The 27,113-nt window shown below is 44.3% G+C and overlaps 1 protein-coding gene and 1 long non-coding RNA gene across 2 annotated transcripts; both read right to left on the bottom strand.

Annotated features, from left to right (window-relative positions):
• Positions 1-6,826: 6,826 nt before the first annotated feature.
• On the bottom strand, positions 6,827-25,642 carry LOC133418488 (NACHT, LRR and PYD domains-containing protein 3-like). Its single transcript, XM_061707201.1, has 8 exons — positions 25,518-25,642; positions 21,214-21,292; positions 20,531-20,738; positions 10,069-11,863; positions 9,772-9,945; positions 9,440-9,610; positions 8,715-8,761; positions 6,827-8,611 (listed from the first exon to the last, which is right to left on the bottom strand). Exons 1-8 carry the CDS (start codon positions 25,598-25,600, stop codon positions 8,061-8,063), a joined length of 3,108 nt encoding a protein of 1,035 aa, XP_061563185.1. The 5' UTR covers positions 25,601-25,642; the 3' UTR covers positions 6,827-8,060.
• Positions 15,010-17,522, bottom strand: LOC133418492 (uncharacterized). The gene is made up of 2 exons (XR_009770449.1): positions 16,999-17,522; positions 15,010-15,886 (listed from the first exon to the last, which is right to left on the bottom strand). It is a non-coding gene; the product is annotated as an uncharacterized LOC133418492 (long non-coding RNA).
• Positions 25,643-27,113: the final 1,471 nt, after the last annotated feature.

The following is a 27,113-nucleotide window of genomic DNA, read 5'->3' as shown; positions in this document are numbered from 1 at the left end:
TTATTATTAGTATAGGTATCGGATAGGTGAATGGATGAATGAATGGGATGCCTGGGTCTGGGGCCCTCCGTTGTCGGGCCTGCACGGGTGTCGCCTTGTTGGGGGGTTCCCTCTCTCCGAGCCCGTCTCCGGTCCCCCCCGCTGCCTCTGCGGCGGGGCGCCCCTCTGGTCTTGGAGGGCCACTTTCGTGGGGGACGGGTGCGCCTGCCCGCGTCGGCGGCCGGGACGACTCTGTCTCTCCGGGCAGGCTGGCCCCCTGCCGGGTGGGGGTCGTTGGCCTGAAGGGTGAGGGCCTCCTGGCCGCGTGTCCTTCCCGGACCGGGTGGCCGCGGGATCCCTGGCTGCTTCTTCCCGCGCCGTGGGGGCCCCGCCCGCGGGCCCCCTCGGCCGCCGCCGGGGGGGGGGGGGGGGCCTCGCAGGCGGTGGGTTGCCTCCCTCCTACTTCTCCCCTCTGTTGGGTTGCCGGTGGCCTGGGTTCCGGGCTCTTCCGTGCCTCTGGTCTCGCGGGTGGCGGGGTTGCTCCCCCCCCTCCCCCACTATAGATACACTTCAGGTGGAGCTTTGTTTGGTTTATTACACACACACACACACACACACACACACACACACACACACACACACACACACACACACACACGCATGATCATATACATACACACACACACACATAGACATACACACTGGCTTGTTCACCTGCATGCTGGCTCTCTAGTTTTTGGGTTTAGGTAGCGGTAGCAATAGCTTAGCTCAGACTGCGATCAGATCTCAAGATTTAGGTCGATTGCTGTTATTGCTTTGGTTGGCTCCGTGCCTGTTTCGTGCTTTGTTTGTGGTTTTTTGTTGCAGATTTCCAGTGCTTGACGTGTGTCTCCGTGTGTTCCTGCTTGGATTGGCAGTGGAGGTCGTCACACCATGTTTTACTGTCTCAGGCATGGATTTTCTCAGACGACCTCCTACTGTCAACAGCCCATCTTGGAGTATGGGATCCAACCTGTAGATGTCACTGTTGGTTGGCACAGATGATGCTGCTTTCTCCAAGAGAGAGATTTCTCTGTGAAATGTTTGCTGTTGGCAGAGGCGTGCAATTTCCAGTTCTGCAGTATGTAAGTCATCCTGTGTCAATGGTTGAACATTTATTAGAAGCCCAAGCACTTACAGTGCGATGGCCCCCAATTTTTTTTTTTTCCTTTTTTTATTTTTCCGACCAAATGAGGGCCTTTTTTCCCGCTAAACGTTCCCCAAAAGTCACCAAATTTTGCGCCAAGCAAAATTTGGTGACAAATTGGTGGCTAAAAATCCTCCCGTTGATTGGTGGCAAAAAATTTGATATTTAATGGTTTGCATTAATGGGTGTGGCCTAATGGCTCAACAGCGCCCCCTAGAAAGTGCCCCTTTGTGCCTCAAGCCCCACAATACGGTTTGACGTACATGCACGAAAATCGGTACACACCTGTATCATGTCACAACTTAAAGAAAAGTCTCATGCACCATGGCCGAAACCAAACAGGAAGTTGGCTATTTTGAATTAATTGTGTAATTTTGGCGCAATTTATGCCATTTCTTCGCCCTTTTCTTCGCCCGAGGTTAGAGGTTTACTAATATTAACTAGAGGTTTACAGATGATTTATTGATCTGTGGATCAGACAGAAGCAGGCAGGTCTTCATCGTCTTCCTAGTTCACCACATCATCATCATCATCATCTTCATCCCTGTTCACCTGTGGAAACATACAATGTTCTTGTTATTCATGTTTTCACCACCAGAGGGAGATAAAGATCATATTTACATGATAATGGACCGTTCTTAAGCGGTTTTCACATAGAGGAAGCACAGCGGCAGCTGCCGCCGGCTTTCCCATTCATTTTGTATGTATAGTATATAGTATAGTTCTTCTGAGGAGGAGACGAGCAGCAGCAGCAGCAAGGAGGGAATTGCTGATTCCTGCTGCAGAGAAAAACACTCTGAGAAAAGTTTTACACTTTACACATCAACCTGACCCAAGAAACATACTTAAGCTACGTATTTATGTTTGTCAACAGAGAAGCAACATTCAATATCCTCCACTTGATAGAATCATTTTCATTTTTCATCAGTATATGTCCATGTATCAGGGGTGACACAAGCCGGTCTGTTGCCCGATTTGGATGCCCTCAGGGTTTTGCTGAATCAGGGAAACATGTCAAACCTGCAGGACAGCAGCTCTGCAGGACCCGGGCCGAGGTCCACCCTCATATGTGCAAGTGTTTATCCTTAAAACTTAAAAAATGTACATGACACAGCTTATTTTAATTCAGTGTCATATTTGGTTTCATGGAAACATGAAAAGAGGAAGCAAACCTTCCTCTTCTCCCTCGACTTTGAACCATTTTCTCAGAAACAGAAGAATAAAAGAAGAACTTTTGTTTTTGGTAAAATACTGAAATCAGTCAAATCTCCTTTTATAAAAAGATGAATATTTAAAGTTATTTCTTCTGACTTATTTTCTTTATTACACTTCAATTCAATTCAATTCAATTTTATTTGTATAGCGTCTAATACAACAGATGTTGTCTCTAGACGCTTTCCAGAGATCCAGAACATGAACATAAACATACACATAAACATAAACATAAACATAAACATAAACATAAACATAAACATAAACATAAACCCCCGAGCAATTATTATATAAACAATGGCAGGTAAAAACTCCCATAGTGGGAGAAAAGCCTTAAGCCAAACAGTGGCAAGAAAAACTCTCCCTTTTAGCCGGTGGCTAAAAAATAGGTCAGATATGAAATTAAGAAAGCAAAACTTCAATATGAAGATAAAATAGAGGAAAATTTTCACAGTAACGATCTGAGAGCCGTATGGGATGGTATGAAGTCCATGACAGGCCAAGATAAGAAAAACCTTAAGCCAATCAGTATTGATGGTTTTGATTCTGACTTTGAACTCGCAAATGGACTGAATGATTTGTATCTACGTTTTAACAATGAACATGATTTTACTCAGGAACTCAATGTTTTAACTGATAGACTGAATAGCAATTGTTCTGTGATTTTACAGCTTCCTATTAGTGCTTCTTCTGTCAGGTCAATGTTCCTTAAATGCAATCCTAGGAAAAGTCCTGGGCCTGATATGATCACAGGCAAACTCTTGAAAGTTTGTTTATTTGTTTGTTTATTTGTTTTCACATATAGAAAACATTTGTAACACAATATAAAAGTACAAAGAAATGTGAAGGAGAAAGCCTAAAAACCCTCCAGGGGCTTGAGAAGTGGCTTTCTCCATTTACATACATCTAAAGCATTGGAAGGCAATACAATTTATAAAATTAAAGGGGGGAGGGGGGACAGTATAACTAAATACAAAAACATTAAACAAAAATCAATAAAAATGATAAGATTGGGTACACCTGGTTAAGTTGGAAGACCGTATGGGAAGTATTTATTGTTTAAAAGAGTTGATTTTAGAGCTTTTTTTAATTGATTGGATGAGAATTGCCATAGGTATGAAGGTAATGAGTTCCATATTTTTGATCCTCTGAAACCAATATTAAACTGAGATTGTGATGTGCAAGTCTTTGGGGGTCTGAGGTGATTACAGCTGCGTGTTGGATAGGTATGGACTTGTGAGTTGTGACTAAAAATATTATGGAAGTCTGTGCAGAACAGCTATGTGATATCTTTGCTGATCTTTTTAACTTGTCTCTGACCCAGTACAAGGTTCCAAAGCTATGGAAGGAGTCAATTGTGGTACCTGTGGCTAAGACCAAGGTTCCCAAAGAGCTCAACGACCTAAGGCCTGTGGCCTTGACTTCATTGGTTATGAAGGTTTTTGAACGGCTGGTTAAACAGGATCTGACGGAGAAGATCCAGAGCCAGCTCGACCCAATGCAATTTGCATATAGGGCCAGAAGAGGAGATGATGACGCTACCGTAACTCTGCTCAATTACTTGCACAAGCACCTGGAGGGCAAAAAAACTCATGCAAGGCTTTTATTTGTAGACTTTTCGTCAGCTTTTAACACAATACAGCCACATATTTTGGCTGACAAACTACTGTTGGATTTTAATCTTGATGCTGGATTCGTGAAATGGGTGTTGGATTTCCTAACTTGTCGGCCTCAGGCAGTCAGAGCAAATGGAGCCCTTTCCCGGAGGAAGCTGTCTTCCACAGGCTCACCACAGGGGTGCGTCCTGTCCCCTCTACTGTACATCCTGTATACCAACGACTGCAGGAGCCATCATAAAGACAGGCATCTTTTGAAGTTCGCTGACGATACAGTGCTAATCAGTCTTCTCCAGGATGGTGAGCTCAGCCATGGACCGGCTCTAACAGACTTTGTAAAGTGGTGTGATAACCACTTTCTTAAAGGAGCTTGAGGCTCCTTAGAAATGACTCTCTAGCGCCACCCTTCACCACGACGGCCGTTGGGGGTACTGCAGCCAACAGTGAAGCCGGCACGGGAGAACGGGGAGAACGCACATGCAGCGTCATGTGACGTCACATCCACAGGACAGCGCGGGAAATTCGGGACCGAATTGCAGCACATTTTGCAGCAACAGCCTGTTCAAGGCAAAGGAGAGATACACTAGAGGAATCATTCTTTTGGGTTTGGAACGCTTCATCTGACATTATTACTAGAAAACTTAAAATGTATACAGATTTTTTCATAAATCCTGCCACAATCCGGCCTCAAGCTCCTTTAAGTTAAATGTCCTGAAAACTAAAGAGATGCAAATAGACTTAAAGAGGAGATGTACTTCTCTCCCAAATCCTCCCATTACCATCAAGGGCTCACAGGTGGAAACAGAGGAGAGCTATAAATATCTGGGCACCATCATCGATAACGACCTGACCATTTGCAAAAAGGGCCTGCAAAGACTTTATTTTCTGCGCAGATTGAACACTTCTAATGTGGAGAAAACGCTAATGGTGTTATTTTATAAGTCTTTTATTGAATCAATTTTAACTTTCTGTATTGTATTGTGGTATGGCAACTTGACAGTGCAGAACAAAAAGAGGATGCAGGACATTGTCAGAGCAGCTAGTAAGATCATTGGCACTCAGCAGCTCTCTCTGACTGACATCTATGAAGATCGAGTCCTGAATAAGGCACAAGATATCTTGACCAGTCCTGATCAACCTCTGTCAGAAGAGTTTGTCAGGAACACAGGCCAGAACGCAGCTCCCGAGGCTCCGGCCTGCAAACATGCACAAAAGAGAAAAAAGGGGGGCCGGCACAAGAAACTACAGGAACGATGGACAAAAATGATGGCTATGAGATATTTATAATAACTAAAAATGGTAATAGAGAAGAGAGGCAGGGAAAAGGAGAGGAGAAGAAGGGTGAGAGGCACCGCCCAGCGGATCATGTCGGTTCCCCCTGCAGCATAAGCCTATAGCAGCATATCTACCACCAAGCCTATATTTGAGACTAACTATTATAGTCTTGTTCTATAGCTGCAACTATGACTACTGACTCTAACACACTAGAGTTTACACTACCTAGAGATTTACCAACACCAGCTAGAGGTTTACTAAACACTAACTATAGGCTTTACTAAACAGAAAGGTTTTAAGTTTAGTTTTAAAGGTGGAGGTGGTGTCAGCCTCCTTAACCCAGATTGGAAGTTGGTTCCATAGTAGTGGTGCCTGATAGCAGAACGCCCGCCCTCCAAATCTACATTTGGATACTCTAGGAACTACGAGTAAACCTGCACTCTGAGAACGGAGAGCTCTGACAGGAACATAAGGCACTATCAGGTCTTGTAAATAATGCAGAGCTAAGCCGTTTTGGGCTTTATATGCAAGTAATAAAATTTTAAATTGAATTCTGAATTTTACAGGTAGCCAATGGAGCGACGCTAACACTGGAGAGACGTGGTCTCTCCTGCTGATTCCTGTCAGCACTCGTGCTGCTGCATTCTGGATCAGCTGGAGCCTATTCAGCAAATTACTTGGACATCCTGCTAACAACACATTAAAGTAATCTAGTCTAGAAGATACAAACGCATGAACTAGTTTTTCTGCATCACTCTGCGAGAGGATTTTCCTAATCTTTGCAATATTACGGAGATGGAAAAACGCTATTTTACAAACCTGATTAACATATGGTTTAAACGACAAATCTTGATCGAAAACAACACCAAGGTTTCTCACAGTTGCACTGGAAGCCATCGCAACACCATCTAATCCCTTCCTAAGATGCTCTGGACCAAGAATGATAACCTCTGTTTTATCTGAATTTAGAAGCAGGAAATTTCTGGACATCCAGTCCTTGATGTCCCTAAGACATGCCTGAAGTTTAACTAACGGTTCTGTTTCATCCGGCTTCATAGACAAATAGAGCTGCGTATCATCAGCATAGCAATGAAAGTGTATGCCGTGATTCTGGATTATACTTCCCAATGGCTGCATGTATAAACTGAACAAGATTGGCCCTAGCACTGAACCCTGCGGAACACCATAACAGACCCTCGACTGTTCTGAAGAAACCTCATGTACATGAACAAACTGGAACCTGTCAGATAGATATGATTTAAACCAACGTAGAGCTGTCCGTTTAATCCCAACAACATGCTCTAACCTGTGCAGTAAAATGCCATGATCAACAGTGTCAAAAGCAGCACTGAGGTCCAGTAGAACCAGTATGGACACTAATCCCTTATCTGAGGCCATAAGGAGGTCATTCGTGACTCGAACCAGTGCTGTCTCTGTGCTATGATGCATTCTGAACCCTGACTGAAAGACTTCAAACAGATCATTTCTATACAAATAGTCACATAACTGGCTTGAAACTGCCTTTTCCAGAATTTTAGATACAAATGGAAGGTTGGAAATTGGTCTATAATTAGCTAAGGTGTCTGGGTCAAGGGAAGGTTTTTTAAGTAAAGGTTTAATTACTGCCACTTTGAAAACCTGTGGTACATATCCTAAACTTAGGGATAGGTTAATTTGGTCCAGTATTGTCGTACCAATATGAGAAAAAATATTTTTGAATAGTCGAGTCGGGGTGAGGTCTAACATACATGTGGTTGACTTAGCTCTATTGACGAGTGAGGTCAGCTCAGGGAGGTCTATAGGATCAAAACAGTCTAGAGACAAGTCAGAACCTAGGGAAGTCGCTAAAGCTGAAGAAACACCCACAACCGGCTGGTTGATTTCTTCTCCAATTCTCGTGATTTTACTGTTGAAGAAGCTCATAAAGTCTTCACTACTGAGAGCTGCAGGAATGCACGGCTCCACAGAGTTGTGACTCTGTGTCAGCCTGGCTACAGTGCTGAACAGAAAACGTGGGTTACTTTTGTTATCCTCTATCGATGATGAATAATAAGCTGTCCTGGCTTTGCGAATGGCTTTTTTATATACTATTAGAATATCTTTCCATTCACGATAAGAGTCTACAGACTTACAAGAGTACCACTTCCTTTCTATTTTATGCACGTTTTAGTTGCAGGAAGCAGGAAGCAGGCACATATATATGCCTTAGGTTTTTACCACCGTGGTATCAACCATTAATATGTGCAGACAAGGTAAAAAAAAAAAAAAAAGGAAAAGGCTCGTATTTGCACATGTCATAACTGAACTCTGATCACAGCCAGGTAGTGGCTTTTTTCATAGGCAAATGGTCGCTACACTTTCTTTCAAGGAAGAAACAAGACTTTAAGAATCTAAACATGAAGTCAAACATGAAAACACTTAGAAACAGAATCAAGAATAAAACAAGAATAATGAGATAAAAATCTAATATATGATCAAACATCAACAATCCAGTAAATTATTTAGTGTTTAAATGTGAAAAAGATCAAATAAAAATGCAATAAAAAAATGTAAGATAAATGGTGATTATCTTGTTCTTCTTCATCATCATCATCATCATCATCATCATCATCATCATCATCATCATCACCATCATCATCATCATCATCATCATCATCATCATCATCATCATCATCATCACCATCACCATCATCATCATCATCATCATCATCATCATGACACTGAGGAACCAGAACCAGAGTCCAAGTCCAGGATCCAACAGAGACAGTTTCTCTGACAGGAGACTCTGGAGACTAAACTGGACACAGAGACACTGAGGACTCAGACCAGGACCAGGACCAGAGTCTAAATCCAGCACAGAGAGGTTCAGAGAAGGTGGTGTTGATGGTGTGGAGGTGGATCAGTCTGTCAGAGACAGAGACTTCATAGAAGGACAGAGTTCCAGCAGGAACGTCCACGTACACTGCTAATCTGTTAGAGGATGGAGATGGGGATGAGGTGACAGATGTTTCTCTGTTATTGTGATGGACACGGTACCGACCACCTGGAGAACAGTCCAGACTCCAGGAATGATCGTTTCCTCCAAACCTACAGTCATCAGATGTTCCTCTCCTGTTGATTCTTCTGTAACTCACTGATACAGAAACACCATCGCTCCACTGGACCTCCCAGTAACAGCGACCCGTCAGAACTTCTCTACACAGCAGCTGCTCCCAGTAATCAAACCTGTCTGGATGATCAGGATATGACTGATCCTCCTCCACATACATCATCTTCCTGTTGTCATCAGACAGTTTGATGTATATGTTGACTGTGTTTGTGTCGATGGTGAGTTGACAGGAATCTGATGGAGAGAACAAACAAGCAGCTGTAGTTATTATTGATCAGTTATTGATCACTGATGGACTCATGAACGATTGGAGATGGTTGAATAAAAACACACTTACACTTCCTCAGACCTGGTGTCAGAAATCGTTGTCCAGCAGGCTCCACCCTGGAAGGAGGAGGAGGATCAGACCAGATCAGTCTCTCTCAGAGGAAGCACAGATGTCAGAGCCCCCCCCCCCCATTACCTGTTGGACACTCCCGTATCCGCTACATCCCCCCATGTGCTGTTGCCGTCCCTGACCCACCAGTCTGGCCCTCGGCAGGAGGGTCCCCCCTGATGAGCCTGGTCCTGCTCAAGGTTTCTTCCCTCCTAAAGGGGAGTTTTTCCTTGCCACTGTTTGGCTTAAGGTTTTTCTCCCACTAGGGGAGTTTTTACCTGCCATTGTTTATGTAATAACTGCTCGGGGGTCATGTTCTGGGTATGGGTCTCTGTAAAGCGTCTAGAGACAACTCTGTTGTATTAGACGCTATATAAATAAAATTGAATTGAAAATTGAATCACCTGCTGGACACTCCCGTATCCGCTACATCCCACCGCAGCCCTGAGCAACCACCTGAGGTGGAGGAAAATCCCCACACCTGTGCCGTCATGACCACCACCATACACCCCCCACCACCCAGCAGTATGTCCTACCTGAGAGTGTCCTACCTGAGAGTGTCCTACCTGAGTGTGTCCTACCTGAGAGTGTCCTACCTGAGAGTGTCCTACCTGAGAGTGTCCTACCTGAGAGTGTCCTACCTGAGTGTGTCCTACCTGAGAGTGTCCTACCTGAGAGTGTCCTACCTGAGAGTGTCCAGCCTCCAGCGGGGATCCTTCAGTCCAGACAGAAGCTTCCCTGCTGACTCCCCTGGATGGTTGTAGCTCAGGTCCAGCTCTCTCAGGTGGGAGGGGTTGGAGGTCAAAGCTGAGACCAGAGAAGAACTTCCTTCCTCTGATATCAGACAGCCTGACAGCCTGCAGACACACAACACAGGTCTTCTGCATGTTCTCTGCTCAGGTGTCCTGCTGCAGACACACAACACAGGTCTGCTGCATGTTCTCTGCTCAAGTGTCCTGCTGCAGACACGTTTAGCAGCATGTTCACTGGACCTGGAGAAGACTGAATGAATCCTGACCTGAGAGACTCCAGTTTACAATGTGGACTCTCCAGTCCAGGACACAGCTGCTTCAGTCCAGAATCCTGCAGGTCGTTGTTGCTCAGGTCCAGTTCTGTCAGACTGGAGGACTGAGAGCTGAGAACTGAGGACAGAAGTGGACAGATGTTCCCTGAGAGGTTACAGCCACTCAGTCTGCAGACAGAAGAAAAGAACCAGGTTATTTCACTGTTGTGGAAGAAAATGTAATTGTGTCTCCAACTGTTCTGCTGGTCTTCAGTAAATTTTGTGTTAAATCACGTTGAGGTTGATACTTACAGAACTTTCTTGGAGGCTTTGACCACCGGCAGCAGCCTCCGTAGAGCCTCCTCTGAAGCTGAGAACTTATTCAGGTCAAACACCTCCAGATCTCCTGATGACACTAAGATGAAGACCAGAGCCGACCACTGAGCAGGAGACAGTTTATCTGTGGAGAGACTTCCAGACCTCAGGGACTCTTGGACCTCCTCCACCAGAGACCGATCGTTCAGTTCATTCAGACAGTGGAACAGGTTGATGCTTCTCTCTGCAGACAGGTCCTCACTGATCTTCTTCTTGATGTATTTAACTGTTTCCTGAGTGTTCTGTGAACTTCTTTGTTCTGGTTGAAACAGTAGTTGTACAAAGTTCTGAAAACTTCTTTGTTCTGGGTCCAGCAGACCTCGTAGGAGGTTCTGATTGGTCTCCAGTTTGAGACCCAGGAGGAAGCGCAGGAACAAGTCCAGGTGTCCGTTGGGACTCTGTAAGGCCTTGTCCACAGCACTCTGATAGAGGTCAGTCTCTGTGTTCTTCTCTTCCTCCAGCAGGTTGACTCCAGAGCTGATGAAGGTCTGATGGACATGAAGAGCAGCTAGAAACTCCTGGACACTCAGATGGATGAAGCAGAAGACCCGGTCCTGGTACAGGCTGCTCTCCTCTCTAGAGATCTGTGTGAACACTCCTGAGTACACTGAAGCGTCTCTGACATCGATGCCACACTCTCCCAGGTCTGGTTCATAGAAGATCAGGTTTCCTTTCTGCAGCTGCTCAAAAGCCAGTTTTCCCAGAGACTCCACCATCTTCCTGCTCTCTGGACTCCAGTGTGGATCCGTCTCAGCTCCTCCGTCATACTGGACCTTCTTCAGTTTGACCTGGATCACCAGGAAGCAGATGTAAATCTCAGTCAGGGTCTTGGGCAGCTCCCCTCCCTCACTGGTTTCCAGGACGTTCTCCAGGACCGTAGCAGTGATCCAGCAGAAGACTGGGATGTGGCACATGATGTGGAGGCTCCGTGATGTCTTGATGTGGGAGATGATCCTGCTGGCCTGCTCCTCTCCTCTGAACCTCTTCCTGAAGTATTCCTCTTTCTGTGGGTTAGTGAACCCTCTGACTTCTGTCACCATGGAGACACAGTAAGGAGGGATCTGATTGGCTGCTGCGGGTCGTGTGGTGATCCAGAGACGAGCAGAAGGAAGCAGGTTCCCCTTGAGGAGGTTTGTCAGCAGCACATCCACTGAGGTGGACTCTGTAACATCAGTCAGGTCCTTATTGTTGTGGAAGTCCAGAGGAAGTCGACTCTCATCCAGACCGTCAAAGATGAACACGACCTGGAACTTTTCAAAGCTGCAGATTCCTTTGGTTTCAGTGAAGAAGTGATGAACTAGTTCCACCAAGCTGAACTTTCTGTCTTTCAGCACATTCAGCTCTCTGAAGGTGAATGGAAGCAGGAACTGGATGTCCTGGTTGGTTCTGCCTTCAGCCCAGTCCAGACTGAACTTCTGTGTTAGGACTGTTTTCCCGATGCCGGCCACTCCCTTCGTCATCACCGTTCTGATTGGTCCTCCTCTTCCAGGTGGGGGTTTAAAGATGTCTTCCTGTCTGATGGCTGTTTCTGCTCCGTCTGGTTTCCTGGAAGCTGCTTCAATCTGTCTGACTTCATGTTCTTCATTGACCTCTCCGGTCCCTCCCTCTGTGATGTAGAGCTCCATGTAGATCTGTTCCAGAAGGATTGTCTCTCCTGCTTTAACAATCCCCTCAGAAACACACTGGCACTTCTTCTTCAGTTTAGACTTCAGCCGTTTTTTACAAACTGAACCTTAATAAAAGTGGAAAAAAGAAACCAATTAATGTTTTATAAAGTTTACCTTAATTCTCCTAAAGAATCAGGATGTGAACCGACACTGATCAACTCTAACGTTACAATGAGCTGTCCAATATTGAGTAGAATCACTTTTACCACCAAAACACCTCTGAACATTCAGGACGTGGAAGTGACAAGAACATCTGGGGTCCTGGAGTTTCTAGTACCAGGATGTTGGCAGAACAGCCCTGATGGGTTGTGGGTGCTTTTGACACTGTAGATCAGCATTTTACTGCACAGGTTAGAGCATGTTGTTGGGATTAAAGGGACAGCTCTACGTTGGTTTAAATCATATCTTAGCCAGGCACATTAGTGAAATGATCGTTCACTTTGTGAGACAAGCGCCAAATTTTGAACAAAGTATGTTCTAGGTCTACTTTTTCAAAAAAGCCCGTTAGCCACGCAAAAAAAAAACAATATGGCTGCCGTTTTCCAAAATGGCTGCCACAAAAGCCGTTTTTATATGTTTTTTGACCTGGAATGTGATTGGAAAATCCAATTTTGATTATTCTGACATCAGACTATAATCTTGGGAACCCCCACCCCCTCCCCCATTAGCCATGCAAATAAAACAACAATATAGCTGCCATTTTCCAAAATGGCTGCAGGCAAAAGACAGTTTATATCATGGATCTATTATATAACTGGATACACTGCCAAAATTGGCCGCCCATTCATTTCAATGCATTCTGCTCAGCCAGCGCATGTGCCGAAAAAAATTCTGACTTCCTGGTTTACTTCCTGGTACACGGGCCCATAGAGTATGCGCAGTTGAGTCACCTCCCATGATGCTCTGGGGCAACATCAATGGCACCGACACGGCCGTGACGTCACGCCCAGAAAGAGACTTTTCTTTGACTTTTCTGGCCGTTATAAAACATTTTTGACGGATATAAAGTCCATGACTTAAAAATATAGAATACAAAGATTGGTAATTGCCGGTGATTACAGCTGGAGGTTCCTATGAACAGTTTTAGAGGCTTCTCTTTTACTATTGCGGTCTATGGGAAAAAAGCTTTCTGGGCCACATGGGATTTTCTGTTGCAGTACCGCGGCTGGACACTGGAAAAAATCGGCACAGCTTCTGAGCGCGAGACTGGGGGGCTGGTTTATATGTATCCACCTTATTCCTACGCCCCATGAGGCTTTGCGCGAATTGTGGGTGCTACTTCCGGTGCTGCCGGAACCGGCGTTTGTTTACATGCTGAGTGAACGCGTTAACCCTCTTTCTCCGAGCGTTGGGGATATAAAACATGTGGAAACACCACCTGTCACAGCTCAAACGGGACAATATCATCTTACCTCTGCCTACTGCTATTGAGGGATGGGAGGACGACCTGAAGAAGTGAAGAAATGCTTAGAAGATGGGAAGTATTGTTGAGGATATTTTTATATAATTATGTGAATATTTTATAATCATCTAACACCTAAGTAAAACATTTAACTAAGACTAATATTGAGAGTGGAGAGAGAGACAGAGAGGGTGGAAAAAAACACTGGCCGGACACACACACACGGGTAAGGGAGGGGGAAGTCCGCTGCACTTGCAAACCCATGGCCTTGAGCAACTGTGGCATAGCAGGTGAGAGGCGAAATAATGAAGATGATTGTAAATGAGCACCAAAGCCTCAGTTTCCTATGTGGCAGTTATCTAGCAATGATAAAGGGAAAATAACAAGAACTTCAAAGTAGCATGAACAGATGTGTAGGATCATTGACGGTGAGAATAATGCATCCAACGTCATATGTCTCTTATCTACCTATAAAAGCCGTGGTCCGGAGATAAAAATTTCAGAGTTTTCCTTGGACCGCGGAACATGCAATGCTCTCCTGTGGACGTCTTGTACTTTTTTTGGAATAAAGGACCTCCACAGTATTTGTTGGACGAATGCCAGCCGAAACTTTGACTCCTGTGTTTTCTTCAAGTCCACGGATGAAGGAAAAACTTAGACGATTTGGAATAATGGAAAACTTAGGATTATTGTGGAGATCCCAAAAAGGATTTTCTCTACAGTATCTCATTCTTCCCAATGAGCAAAGTGGATACTACCTCCAGGTGGGTAAATATTGTTACTTATCAGTACTCGAGATGAGGGGGGATGGCATCCCCCCTGAAATAAAAACGGTCCAAATCATCCCCCTTTCCATCCCTTATGTCATTTCATCAATGAATGTGGTTTTACTGCTATTTCAACATTTAGAGTCATCACCAGAAAAATAACATTTGACAATTTTCACCTGTTTCAAGTACATTTTCACCTGAAATAAGTAGAAAAATCTGCCAGTGGAACAAGATTTGTCTTCTCATTACAAGCAAAAAAATCTTGTTCCACTGGCAGATTTTTCTACTTATTTCAGGTGAAAATCTACTTGAAACAGGTGAAAATTGTTGTTTTTTCCAGTGATGAGTCTTGTTTTAAGTGTAATGAGATTTTTTTACTAAAATGAGACATTTTAACTAGAAAAAAGACAAATATTCTTGTTAAGATTGTGAGTTTTTGCAGTGATCCATGTTACTTATCCTGTGAAGGACAGAGTCATATTGATAAGTTCAGAAAAGTGTTTTTTATTGTTGTGTTTTGATGTATTTGATGTAAGCCCAGTGGATATTTAAAGCTTACAGAAGGCTGCATTTAACTGCTGCTATGTCATTCCTGCAGTATTTCTGCAGGTGTTTTGGTCACTGCTATTATTTGTAATATATTATATTATTTGTAATCAGCACAAATTATCTGTCCCCATATGATAAAATCCACCATCCCCCCTGATTTTTTTTACAACTCGAGTACTGCTTATAATCTATGAACTAATGTGACAGGTAGGCTACTTGTGAACCTTCATTAAGACAAACTGTAAGCTTCTTTTATATTTATTCTTTCAGGTCCAGCTGGCAGTGATGTGCCTGGGGCTGCAGAGCTGGTTATCTGGACCAACTGAGCACCTGGAGTTCCACATTTCATTTGACAAAGACTTCAGATACACACATGAAACACATCCAGAACCTTTCACACATGCTTCCAACATTTGTAGATGAATTTGTTGCAAAGAAGATTCAGCTCTGCCCCTCTGTATAAAGCTAGGGAGAAAACAGTACAACAGACTTCATTTTTGTTTTCAGTTTTATTAAAAACAGAACCTGAAAGATCCCCTCCTGACATATTAGGACATACAATATAGGGACATGAATCAAAACATTTTAACACAAAAATATTGTTTAACAAAAGCACATTACATTTGTGTCTTAAGTGAGAGAGATTCAGTTTACTGTCGGAGGACTTCAGAAACCAGAAAATATTCACACCTGACAAGCTGAAATCACACTATTTGGACTTTTATTTCCTCAAAAAAAAATAACAATTGCAGCTGGACCTCAGTGGTTTTCAGAAAATGTTAAATGAATGAAATATGTAAGTGCAGCTCTACAAACTACATACAGCACTTAACCTGTTGAGAGTTATGTGTTAAAGATACTGTAAGTGTAACTGTACCTCAATTGTTTTCAGAAAATGTTAAATGAATGAAATATGTAAGTATGTTTAAGTGCAATATTAAATGTCTTCTCACTTTTCACTTGAAATAAACTCAGCTCTTTAATTCACTAAACCAGCACAAATCTTGAGCATTTTGTCAATTTTGGGCACAAAGTTAATTGGCCCTGTTTGAGAAAGAATCTTGTACACCTCCAGGTTCCTTATTCAACATGAATGCGGGCATGAGCAATGCGGCGTGTGTGAGGGACCTCCTGACTGGTCAGCTGGCATCCTTTACGTGTGAATGCTGGAATGATTAGCTTCACCCTACGCTCCTCCAGCAAGTCTCTAACTGTAAACCACAGTCACCCATCACCTCATCTCCAGCACGTAAATAATAGAATAGGTGTGGTCCTCCATCCCTGGGTCTGACCACTGTGTTTGGGCATCACAGGAAGCTTTGGTGTTGAGCACAGCTCCTCCTCCTGATCCATCTGGTCAGGCTCATCTGAGGGAGCAATACAGTACACAATTATTAAGATAAGATATGATACATTAGGGTTTTCCCTACCACTATAACACCCCCAGCCCCCTCATCAAATGTACCTGGGGGAAGACCCACAACCCCCCACCTGCAACCACATCACCTAAGCCCTCCAGAAGTTTAGGAAAAACCCGGTACATTATCACAGCTACGATTTAAAATTTAATTAACAAAAAACATTTTTCTTATCAACATGTCTGTAGTGAAACTATTGTATTTTTATTCTAATGCTGCCCTGCAGTCCGTGCCATTAACACACTTTGTATTTTAACTGCACAGAAACGAATAATAAATAATACTAAAGGTTGTCATTACCGGACAAATACTACAATGCTGTGTCCTCCATACACCTGAAATCATACCTGATATTCTCATGACATTAACCTGAAATCATACCTGATATTCTCATGACATTAACCTGAAATCATACCTGATATTCTCATGACATTAACCTGAAATCATACCTGATATTCTCATGACATTAACCTGAAATCATACCTGATATTCTCATGACATTAACCTGAAATCATACCTGATATTCTCATGTCATTACACCTGAAATCATACCTGATATTCTCATGTCATTACACCCGAAATCACACATGATATTCTCATGACATTAACCTGAAATCATACCTGATATTCTCATGTCATTACACCTGAAATCATACCTGATATTCTCATGACATTAACCTGAAATCATACCTGATATTTCATGACATTAACCTGAAATCATACCTGATATTCTCATGACATTAACCTGAAATCATACCTGATATTCTCATGACATTAACCTGAAATCATACCTGATATTCTCATGACATTAACCTGAAATCATACCTGATATTCTCATGACATTAACCTGAAATCATACCTGATATTCTCATGACATTAACCTGAAATCATACCTGATATTCTCATGACATTAACCTGAAATCATACCTGATATTCTCATGACATTAACCTGAAATCATACCTGATATTCTCATGACATTAACCTGAAATCATACCTGATATTTCATGACATTAACCTGAAATCATACCTGATATTTCATGACATTAACCTGAAATCATACCTGATATTTCATGACATTCCTGTCAATCCTCTGGTGATTCCCGTCTCTCCTCCGGTGGTTTGTCGGATCTCAGCCACAAAGTATGATGCAGGTTTTCCTCCACAAAACGACATACCCGAGCTCCGCAAGGACATTTTAGTAAATGCTAGGGTTGATAAATATGTTAAACATTAAATGTCAGAAAACAAAACCGTAACTTCTCTGCTAGATTGAAAGCAAATTGCTTTAAAATAAACCGCTGTTCGCGCTCAGCTGCCATGGTTAGTCAGTGGCGTTATGCTACTTCCGGCGTCTAATCGGAAGTTGCACCCACAATTGTTTCTACAGTAGAGGCTCCAGGAATAAGGTGGATACATGTTCATTGTTATGCTGATGATACTCAGCTCTATTTGTCTACGAAGCCGGATGAAACAGAACCGTTAGTTAAACTTCAGGCATGTCTTAGGGACATCAAGGACAAATACATGAATGTTACTGTATGTCATTCTGACCCAGGATGTATTTGTTAGGTAAAATAAGGTATATTCTAGCCCATTACAATGTATGACTGTAATTAGGAAAGACACCAATACATTGAAAGATTAGTCCCACCAAAGAATAAAAAAAAACAACTTTTTTAAAATTTTTATCCAGGCTGGAGCTATGAGGGTCAGAAACTATACCTGACGGATGATCCGACCCGACAGGGGTAAAAATGAAACTTAATCCTATGACAAAACCAAATACATTTTTGGAAAGGCCTTGACCTGTAGATTAACATAAATCAGAATGAAGCTCATACATGCCTCCTGTTTTGAAATAATGAACCTTGACCTTGATGCATTTTTAAAGGCTTATGATTCTGAGATAGAAGGGACTATAGACATGAAATCAACTGTTATGGAAAGCTCTTGATCTAATGTATCATGCCAGAGTAGTCATCAATAGGTGTCGCTATGATATAAGGGTAAAACATGGTTAAAATAAATTTTCACACATTTAACAATTATATATTTAAAATATATTTACACAAATGTGTGTATCATGCCCTTAAACTACTATGTGCACTCTTATTTTAGTATTAACAACCTCCATTTCTGTAAAAAAAAAAACAATATTAGCAAATAACTACATTTCCCTAGAGTCATGTTATACAGCTTTATGCTAATCAGCGCCATATTTGTAGTCACATTGGTTTGGTTAACCCTAACGTATAAAAACGTTTTAAAAAACATATATCAATTGAATATATCTATTATGTAGTGCACCTGAAATAGTAACTACATTTTATAGAGATGATGTATGTTAAGGAATTGTAAATTGCTTTGTTTATATAGAATTTATATAAACATTTAAACATTTAGTTTATTTAACGTCATGTAACTGACTGATGTATTCACAGTGATTCATTATAACTTGTAAATGTACCTGTGTACGGTTTATTTTAATATTTACCGTTCAAAAGCACAATATATTTAACGGTTTACTTCCGCGTCCATAGCAACAGTAATCAATGATCACACTTCCGCGATCCATGAATTGAAATGTTAAATAAAGTTAATAAAAAAAACAAAAAACATCCGCGATCGGGGCAGTGGTCATGTGATCAGGATCTCCGCTCGTCACTCTATGATGTAGAGGGGATGCCCAGGGAATTCCCTGTGTTCGACGGAATGGGAGAATGGTTAAAACAATTTAAATAGCGCCTGTCTCCACTTCCTTGTTCAAAATCAATTAAAAATTATATTTTGTGGCTGGACGACGCTCTGGTTAAGGTCTGGTTAGATTAGGCATCACTTATGATTGGGTAGAAGTAAGAAACACTTGTGGTTTTTGCTAAAAATAATAATTTCACATCACTTACGCCACCTCTGTTGTCATGGTGACAGCAAACAACATGGTTAGATACTCAAATTTACGTTAAATACTAGAAAAACACGGTTAAATACTCGCCGTCAAAATACTGTTAAAAATGATCAAAACACCATTAAAATACTGTTAAAACAGCGTTAAAAACATGCTTTTACAAACTGACAGTAAGAAACAGTAACTTGCACGTCAAAAACTCATAACTTAGCCACTATAATAAAGAATAATCCGTGTATATATCACAACAATGGATCCCATTGACTTTGCATGGTACAATATCCGTGGTGCTCACACGGAATTATAAAATTTCCATGTTGGTGCCACAGAAAATAGTGGTGAGAGGTCGTGGGCCTTTCACAGATTTTTGTGAGATCAGGTTGAGGCTGAAACCACCTCCACCTTTAAAACTAAACTTAAAACCTTTCTGTTTAGTAAAGCCTATAGTTAGTGTTTAGTAAACCTCTAGCTGGTATTGGTAAATCTCTAGGTAGTGTAAACTCTAGTGTGTTAGAGTCAGTAGTCATAGTTGCAGCTATAGAACAAGACTATAATAGTTAGTCTCAAATATAGCTTGGTGGTAGATATGCTGCTATAGGCCTATGCTGCAGGGGGGACCGACATGATCCGCTGGGCGGTGCCTCTCACCCTTCTTCTCCTCTCCTTTTCCCTTCCTCTCTTCTCCATTACCATTTTTATTTATTATAAATATCTCATAGCTATCGTTTTTGTCCATCGTTCCTGTAGTTTCTTGTGCCGGCCCCCCTTTTCTCTTTTTTGTGCATGTTTGCAGGCAGGAGCCTTGGGAGCTGCGTTCTGGCCTGCGGTCCCGCCCCCCCCCCCCCTCTGCTCATCCCGCTGCTGCTTCCACATGCCTGCTGTGTGCTGCTGACGTCCCTGACTCCCCCAGTCTGGCCTTCGGCAGGAGGGTCCCCCCTTATGGTCCTGGTCCAGGTTTCTTCCTCCTAAAGGGGAGTTTTTCTTGCCACTGTTTGGCTTAAGGCTTTTCTCCCACTAGGGGAGTTTTTACCTGCCATTGTTTATGTAATAATTGCTCGCTGGTTTATGTTTATGTTTATGTTTATGTTTATGTTCATGTTCTGGATCTCTGGAAAGCGTCTAGAGACATCTGTTGTATTAGACGCTATATAAATAAAATTGAAATAAATTTAATTGAATTGGGTTTGTGGGTTGTTGTGTTGTTGTTATTGTTGTGGCGTTTGTGAAGTGGTTTTTCCAGGTTAAGGTTTCGAAAACCCCAGAATATGATCTGATCAAATCTGTAGAACCATCAAGACAATAGTTGTATTGTGTTCATCATGTCTTCAGATCTTATGGTTTCTTTTTTTCAGACAAAGTTCCGACTTCTTACCTTCCGTCTGACAGTTTTGGCGGATTTCCCGCCTTCCTCCCCTGAGAAAGGCAGGAGATCCGCCGAAACTGTCAGACGGAAGGTAAGAAGTCGGAACTTTGTCTGAAAAAAAGAAACCATAAGATACCATCAAGACAATCTGGAGTTCAGCAGGATTCCTGGAAGAGGAAAACCAGGACTAAAATCTTCCAGTTTCTTGGGGGGCTGGGACCATGTGGGGGCGAATGTTGTGGCTGATCTGTGAATGTTGTTCATCTCCTGAGGCATTCTGGGTCATTTATCAAGCAGCTTAAATGCTCAGAGAAATCCTCTTACTTCTCTGCAGACGCTCAGCCAGCTCCTCCTGCTTCATTCTCCTCAGGAAGTTCACTGTGATCTTCACAAACGCATCTCTGCTCCTCCTCTGCTCTTCACCCTCACCAAGCAACACATGCTCTAGGGATTCTGGGTAATCTGGACTCAGAACCTTCTGGATCTTCTTCAGCTCGTCCTTCACAAACATGACGATGTCGTCCTCCAGCAGCTGGAACAGAAGACCACATGAAGGACAAAACCAGACTGAAATCATGGAGACAAACATCAGGTCCATGATGGACAGACTGACAGTCCACTGGTCTCCAGAGACCAGCATGGAGACAAACATCAGGTCCATGATGGACAGACTGACAGTGCACTGGTCTCCAGAGACCAGCATGGAGACAAACATCAGGTCCATGATGGACAGACTGACAGTCCACTGGTCTCCAGAGACCAGCATGGAGACAAACATCAGGTACATGATGGACAGACTGACAGTCCACTGGTCTCCAGAGACCAGCATGGAGACAAACATCAGGTCCATGTTGGACAGACTGACAGTCAACTGGTCTCCAGAGACCAGCATGGAGACAAACATCAGGTCCATGATGGACAGACTGACAGTCCACTGGTCTCCAGAGACCAGCATGCTGATGGACATCAAGACAACAGATGGAGACAATTGTTGTTCATTTACAGACCTGAAAGATGGAGTCCAGCTGGGTCTGATGCTGCTGGACAGACGGACCACTAGGGGACTCTGAGATCTGCTGGTCCACTCTGTGGAGGAATCATGAAGAACTAGGTCACATGATGTCTGAAGGTCCATGGAGTCATGTTTGGATGAGGACAGTCCACCAGAGGACTTCCTGTCATGTTGAAGGTTCTCTGGTCCTCCTGAGACTGAGAACGTCCACGTCTTACTCCCAGTACCAGCTCTCAATCTGGTGGTACAAGAAGGTCCAGCAAGTGTCCACAAAGACCAGCTTCTCAACAGATGCATGTCCACATGGTTCCAGGAACCATCTGTCCTCCTGCATCCAGCAACACCGTCCACCTGAGGAGAACTCCCTCCCTAAATGATGTTGCAACCACAGCAGAAAGATGCCCCTGCTGGAAAAACCGCTGAACTACAGTCACTCAGAAGAGACTCCAACACCCCCTTTATAGTCTGCTGTGTTTCTGGAAACATCAACAACCATCTAACAACGGCAGCAAAACAGAGAAATGTTCACTTTAAACATGTTACCATGGAAACGTTTCAGTCTCAGTTACGTTTTTCAGAAACAACGTTTACAAACAACTCACCTCTCTGAAGAAAAACCAGGATCATCTTTAAAAGTGATAAAAAATTCCTTTGATGCATCACTCTTCAAGGACACACAGCTGGGACCAGGTCCAGGTTCAGGTCCAGGTCCAGGTCCAGGTCCAGGTCCAGGTTTGGTGATTTGGTGCGTGTTACTTTGTCTCTTTTTATTTAATAATGCAGCTTTCTGCTACGACTCCCGATGCTCTTTCACCAGAGAAGAGCTGATGAACATCAGAAGAACAACTCCAGCGGATTTATTTCCCACTTTTCTCCTTCCATCAGTGGAATTATTGGACATTCTAGTCAAAGGTGCGATCACCTTTGTTCACGCGGTGAAGCGCAGGAGGAGAGGTAAACGGGCAGGCGCGCTCGTGCGTCTCCGCCGGCGCGGACGCCGCACACCTTTACCTGGCATATTTCTCTCCAATGTGCGATCACTTTGCAATAAAATGGATGAACTTCAACTACTAGTGGGGAAGAACAGAGACCTCTCCTCATCCTCCGTTCTCTGCTTCACAGAGACGTGGCTGTGTGGTCTCATCCCGGACTCTGCGCTGCAGCTGGCAGGCTTCCAACTTTTCAGAGCCGACAGAGACGCGCAGCTCTCCGAAAAAAAGAAAGGTGGAGGAATCTGCTTTTACATCAACAACGGCTGGTGCAAAGATGTGACAGTGATCCAGCAACACTGTTCTCCCGATCTGGAATTTTTTATTATAAACTGCAAACCCTTCTACTCTCCCCGTGAGTTCAGCTCATTCATCCTGGTCGGCGTCTACATCACACCGCAGGCCCACGTACAGGACGCTCAGCGCGTGCTCGCCGACCAGATACTGAACGTGGAGCGGACAAACCCGGACTCCTTAGTTACTGTCCTCGGTGACTTTAACAAAGGTAACCTCAGCCACGAACTCCCTAAATACAGACAGCTAATTAAATGCCCGACCAGAGAGGGAAACATTTTGGATCACTGTTACTCTACAGTGAGCAGAGCCTATCATGCCGTCCCCCGAGCTGCACTGGGACACTCAGACCACCTGATGGTCCACCTGATTCCAGCATATAAGCAGAAACTAAAGCTCGGCAAACCTGCTGTGAGGACCTCAAAGCAGTGGACCAGGAAAGCTACGGAGGATCTTCAGGCATGTTTGGACTCTACTGACTGGGACGTTTTCAGGACTTCTTCCAGCAGCCTGGACGAGCTCACAGAGGCTGTTACATCTTACATCAGCTTCTGTGAGGACAGTTGTATTCCAACACGAACCAGGGTTGTTTATAACAATGACAAACCCTGGTTTTCTTCTAAGCTCAAAAGGTTGCGGCTGCAGAAGGAGGAAGCGTTCAGGAGTGGCGACAAGGACAGGCTCAAAAAGGCAAAGTACACGTTTAGCAAGGAGGTGAGAGCAGCTAAACGTCTGTACTCTGAGAAACTATGCCAACAGTTCTCAGATAACGATGCCAGCTCAGTCTGGAAGGGACTGAGACAGATTACTAACTACAAACCCAGAGCCCCCCCCTCCATCAACGACCGACGCCTAGCCAACGACCTGAATGAGTTCTACTGTCGCTTTGAAGGACAAAGGGACAGTCCTGATACCATCCCCCCGGACTGCATTCACATTCCCCAGTTCCATTCCTTCAACAGCACCCCCGCCTCCCCAGCAGGGGCTGGAGCCTCTCCACCACTTCACACCCCAGAGGCCCCATCCTCCACCCCCCACACCACTGCGACGCCCCTCTCTATCCTGGAGAGGGACGTCAATAAAATATTCAAAAAACTGAACCCCCGCAAAGCAGCAGGACCGGACTCTGTCTCCCCATCCACCCTGAAGCACTGTGCCGATCAGCTGTCTCCGGTGTTCACGGACATCTTTAACACCTCCCTGGAGACATGCCATGTGCCAGCCTGCCTCAAAACCTCCACCATCATACCTGTCCCCAAAAAACCAAGGACCACAGGACTTAACGACTACAGACCCGTCGCCTTGACCTCTGTGGTCATGAAGTCTTTTGAGCGCCTTGTGCTGCCACACCTCAAAAACATCACCGACCCACTACTGGATCCCCTGCAGTTCGCCTACAGAGCCAACAGGTCTGTAGACGATGCTGTAAACATGGCCCTGCACTTCATCCTCCAGCACCTGGACTCCACAGGAACCTACGCCAGGATCCTGTTCGTGGACTTCAGCTCTGCTTTTAACACGATCATCCCAGCTCTGCTCCAGGACAAGCTCTCCCAGCTGAACGTGCCTGACTCCACCTGCAGGTGGATCACTGACTTCTTGTCTGACAGGAAGCAGTGGGTGAAGCTGGGGAAACATGTCTCTGACCCTCGGACCATCAGCACCGGATCCCCTCAAGGCTGCGTTCTCTCTCCTCTACTCTTCTCCCTGTACACAAACAGCTGCACCTCCACCAACAGCTGCACCTCCACCAACAGCTGCACCTACACAAACAGCTGCACCTACACAAACAGCTGCACCTCCAGTCATCAGTCTGTCAAGCTCCTGAAGTTTGCGGACGACACCACCCTCATTGGACTCATCTCTGATGGTGATGAGTACGCCTACAGGTGGGAGGTGGACCAGCTGGTGACCTGGTGCGGTCAGAACAACCTAGAGCTCAACGCTCTAAAGACAGTGGAGATGATAGTGGACTACCGGAGGAACGCAGCCCCACCTGCCCCCCTCACCCTGTGTGACTCCCCAGCAGACTCTGTGGAGTCCTACCGCTTCCTGGGGACCATCATATCCCAGGACCTCAAGTGGGAGCTGAACATCACCTCCCTCACCAAAAAAGCCCAGCAGAGGATGTACTTCCTGCGGCAGCTGAAGAAATTCAACCTGCCAAAGACAAATGATGGTGCAGTTTTACACGGCCATCATTGAGTCCATCCTCACCTCCTCCATCACCATCTGGTACGCTGCTGCCACTGTGAAAGACAGGAGCAGGCTGCAGCGTATCATCCGCTCTGCAGAGAAGGTGATTGGCTGCAATCTCCCATCTCTCCAGGACCTGCACGCCTCCAGGACCCTGAAGCGTGCAGGAAAGATTGCAGCAGATCCCTCCCACCCCGGACACAAACTGTTTCAGACTCTTCCCTCTGGCAGGAGGCTGCGGCCCATCAGGACCAAAACTTCACGCCACAAGAACAGTTTTTTCCCGTCTGCAGCTGTCCTTATCAACAAGGCCCCGGTCCCCCCTCCCCCCCCCCCCCCCGACTACCAAGGACTGCCCCCCCATCCCACTCTACGTTACATTAACGTAAATATTCCAACCCCGTAACATTTGTACAGACTCATATCCGGCACTTTACAAACCTCATTGTACATTTCTGTTTATACTTTTTACCTATCCTAAGTTTCTAAGTCACTTTTATACAGACTCACCCGGCACTTTAAAACCTCATTTTGTACATTTTATTTTATTATTTTACTGTTTATACTTTTTATTGTTTATACATTTCATTCTATATTATTCTATCTCTTATATATTTGTTTTTATATTTGTATTGTGTTGCACCAATCCCCATAACATATTCCTCGTGTGAAAACTTGGCAATAAACCCCTTTCTGATTCTGATTCTGATTCAGGTCCAGGTCCAGGTTCAGGTCCAGGTCTCCTGTAATAAAGGTGTTTGGTGACGTGAGGTCTGAACTCTGACGTGCAGAAGAGTCATGGACAGTTAGATCATCTCACCTCTCTTCTTCTCTCCCAGGTTTTCCCCTCGGGGAGGTTTTGGAGGGAAGGACTCCCTCCTCTCTGTCCTCACACTGATCCATGCTGCTGGATTCACATCAGCTCACACACACCTTCTACCTTCATCTGCAGAGGAAACACACGTCATTGTAGATGTACAACCACCAGCTCTGACTGATCTTCTCTTCAGCTTCATGTCCGACAGCAGTGAGGAAGCTGCTGCACTTCTACTATCCGACCACTAGATGGAGTCATGGAGCTGCAGCTCAGCTCACACCCTCAACTCACATTTACACTCCATTTAATCACACGTTTGCTCTCATGGCGCTTATCCACTAGTACCTACTCAGCGCGTCTCGACTCGACTCGCCCCCGTCTTGCGCTTCTCTATTACGGGCCGAGATGGGTAAAGGCTGGCTAAGTAGATACTTTTTCTGTATCTATTCTGCCGAGGTTCTGAGCGGCTGAGTCGGCCCTGTATCTGACATCATCACAATACAGGCCACCGATTGGTCGGGGGGCCGTCAGACATTTGAATCAGGAAGCGGGAGTCAGCACGAGAGCACCAACACAGAGCGTACGTCGTAGGGTACTCGGCGACGCGCACTGTACTACGTCGTCGATTTAAGGCGGAACCATAATTCAGGCTTTATTTCTCATCAGCGCCGACGGACAAAATTTAAAAAAAAAACATCGCCGTTTGAAGCTTCTTTCACTCTCATTTTTTAACTTGTTATGGAACACAAGCCACAGACCAGCAGCACATTTATCATCTCCTCCAGGTTCTACATCTTTATCTATCATCTCCTCCAGGTTTTACATCTTTATCTATCATCTCCTCCAGGTTCTACATCTGTATCCATCATCTCCTCCATCTTTATCTATCATCTCCTCCAGGTTCTACATCTTTATCTATCATCTCCTCCAGGTTTTACATCTTTATCTATCATCTCCTCCAGGTTCTACATCTTTATCTATCATCTCCTCCAGGTTTTACATCTTTATCTATCATCTCCTCCAGGTTCTACATCTTTATCTATCATCTCCTCGAGGTTCTACATCTTTATCTATCATCTCCTCCAGGTTCTATATCTTTATCTATCATCTCCTCCATCTTTATCTATCATCTCCTCCAGGTTCTACATCTTTATCTATCATCTCCTCCAGGTTCTACATCTTTAGTGTTGTTGTTTTCTCCCTTTAGATACACAATCAAATACGTCGCAGCAGCTTCTCCAACCTCCTACTGCTGATCTGGGTGTTGAAAAACCAACGAGGACAAAGTGGGGGGAGGTGGTACGAGGCGTCCCAAGTCGCTGAGTAGGTACTAGTCGAAAACGCCCATTAGTTTCTGTCTCCAGGACAAAAGATCATCATTGACTCTTAATTACTGAAACACGTTAGACCAGTGATACTCAACCGCATGCAGGTCTTTTAAGCCCCACATATGTGATGTGATTTAGTTGTAGCTGTATTTTACATGTACCACTAGATGTCGCTGCAGTCCATGAATAACATTTGTGGGTTGAAGGGCGGATATACTTGCCGTTTGAGCGTGCGTTCGCGTCCGTTCGCGTCCGTTCGCGTTCACAAGCA

The sequence above is a fragment of the Cololabis saira genome, chromosome 18 (assembly GCF_033807715.1).
Source record: "Cololabis saira isolate AMF1-May2022 chromosome 18, fColSai1.1, whole genome shotgun sequence".
In the NCBI taxonomy this organism is placed as follows: Eukaryota; Metazoa; Chordata; class Actinopteri; order Beloniformes; family Belonidae; genus Cololabis; species Cololabis saira.
Note: the sequence above shows the minus strand (reverse complement) of the source record. Positions and strands in the feature narration are given on the sequence as shown.

What these genes read in the sequence shown, in the direction of transcription:
- LOC133418488 (XM_061707201.1), bottom strand. Translation starts at nt 25,600, where the DNA reads ATGGATCAGTGTGAGGACAGAGAGGAGGGAGTCCTTCCCTCCAAAACC. An exon ending in CCTGGGAGAGAAGAAGAGAG is followed by an intron (nt 21,293 to 25,517) that starts GTGAGATGATCT and finishes ATTCCTCCACAG; the next exon opens with AGTGGACCAGCAGATCTCAG. An exon ending in GGCTGAGCGTCTGCAGAGAA is followed by an intron (nt 11,864 to 20,530) that starts GTAAGAGGATTT and finishes ACTTTTATTAAG; the next exon opens with GTTCAGTTTGTAAAAAACGG.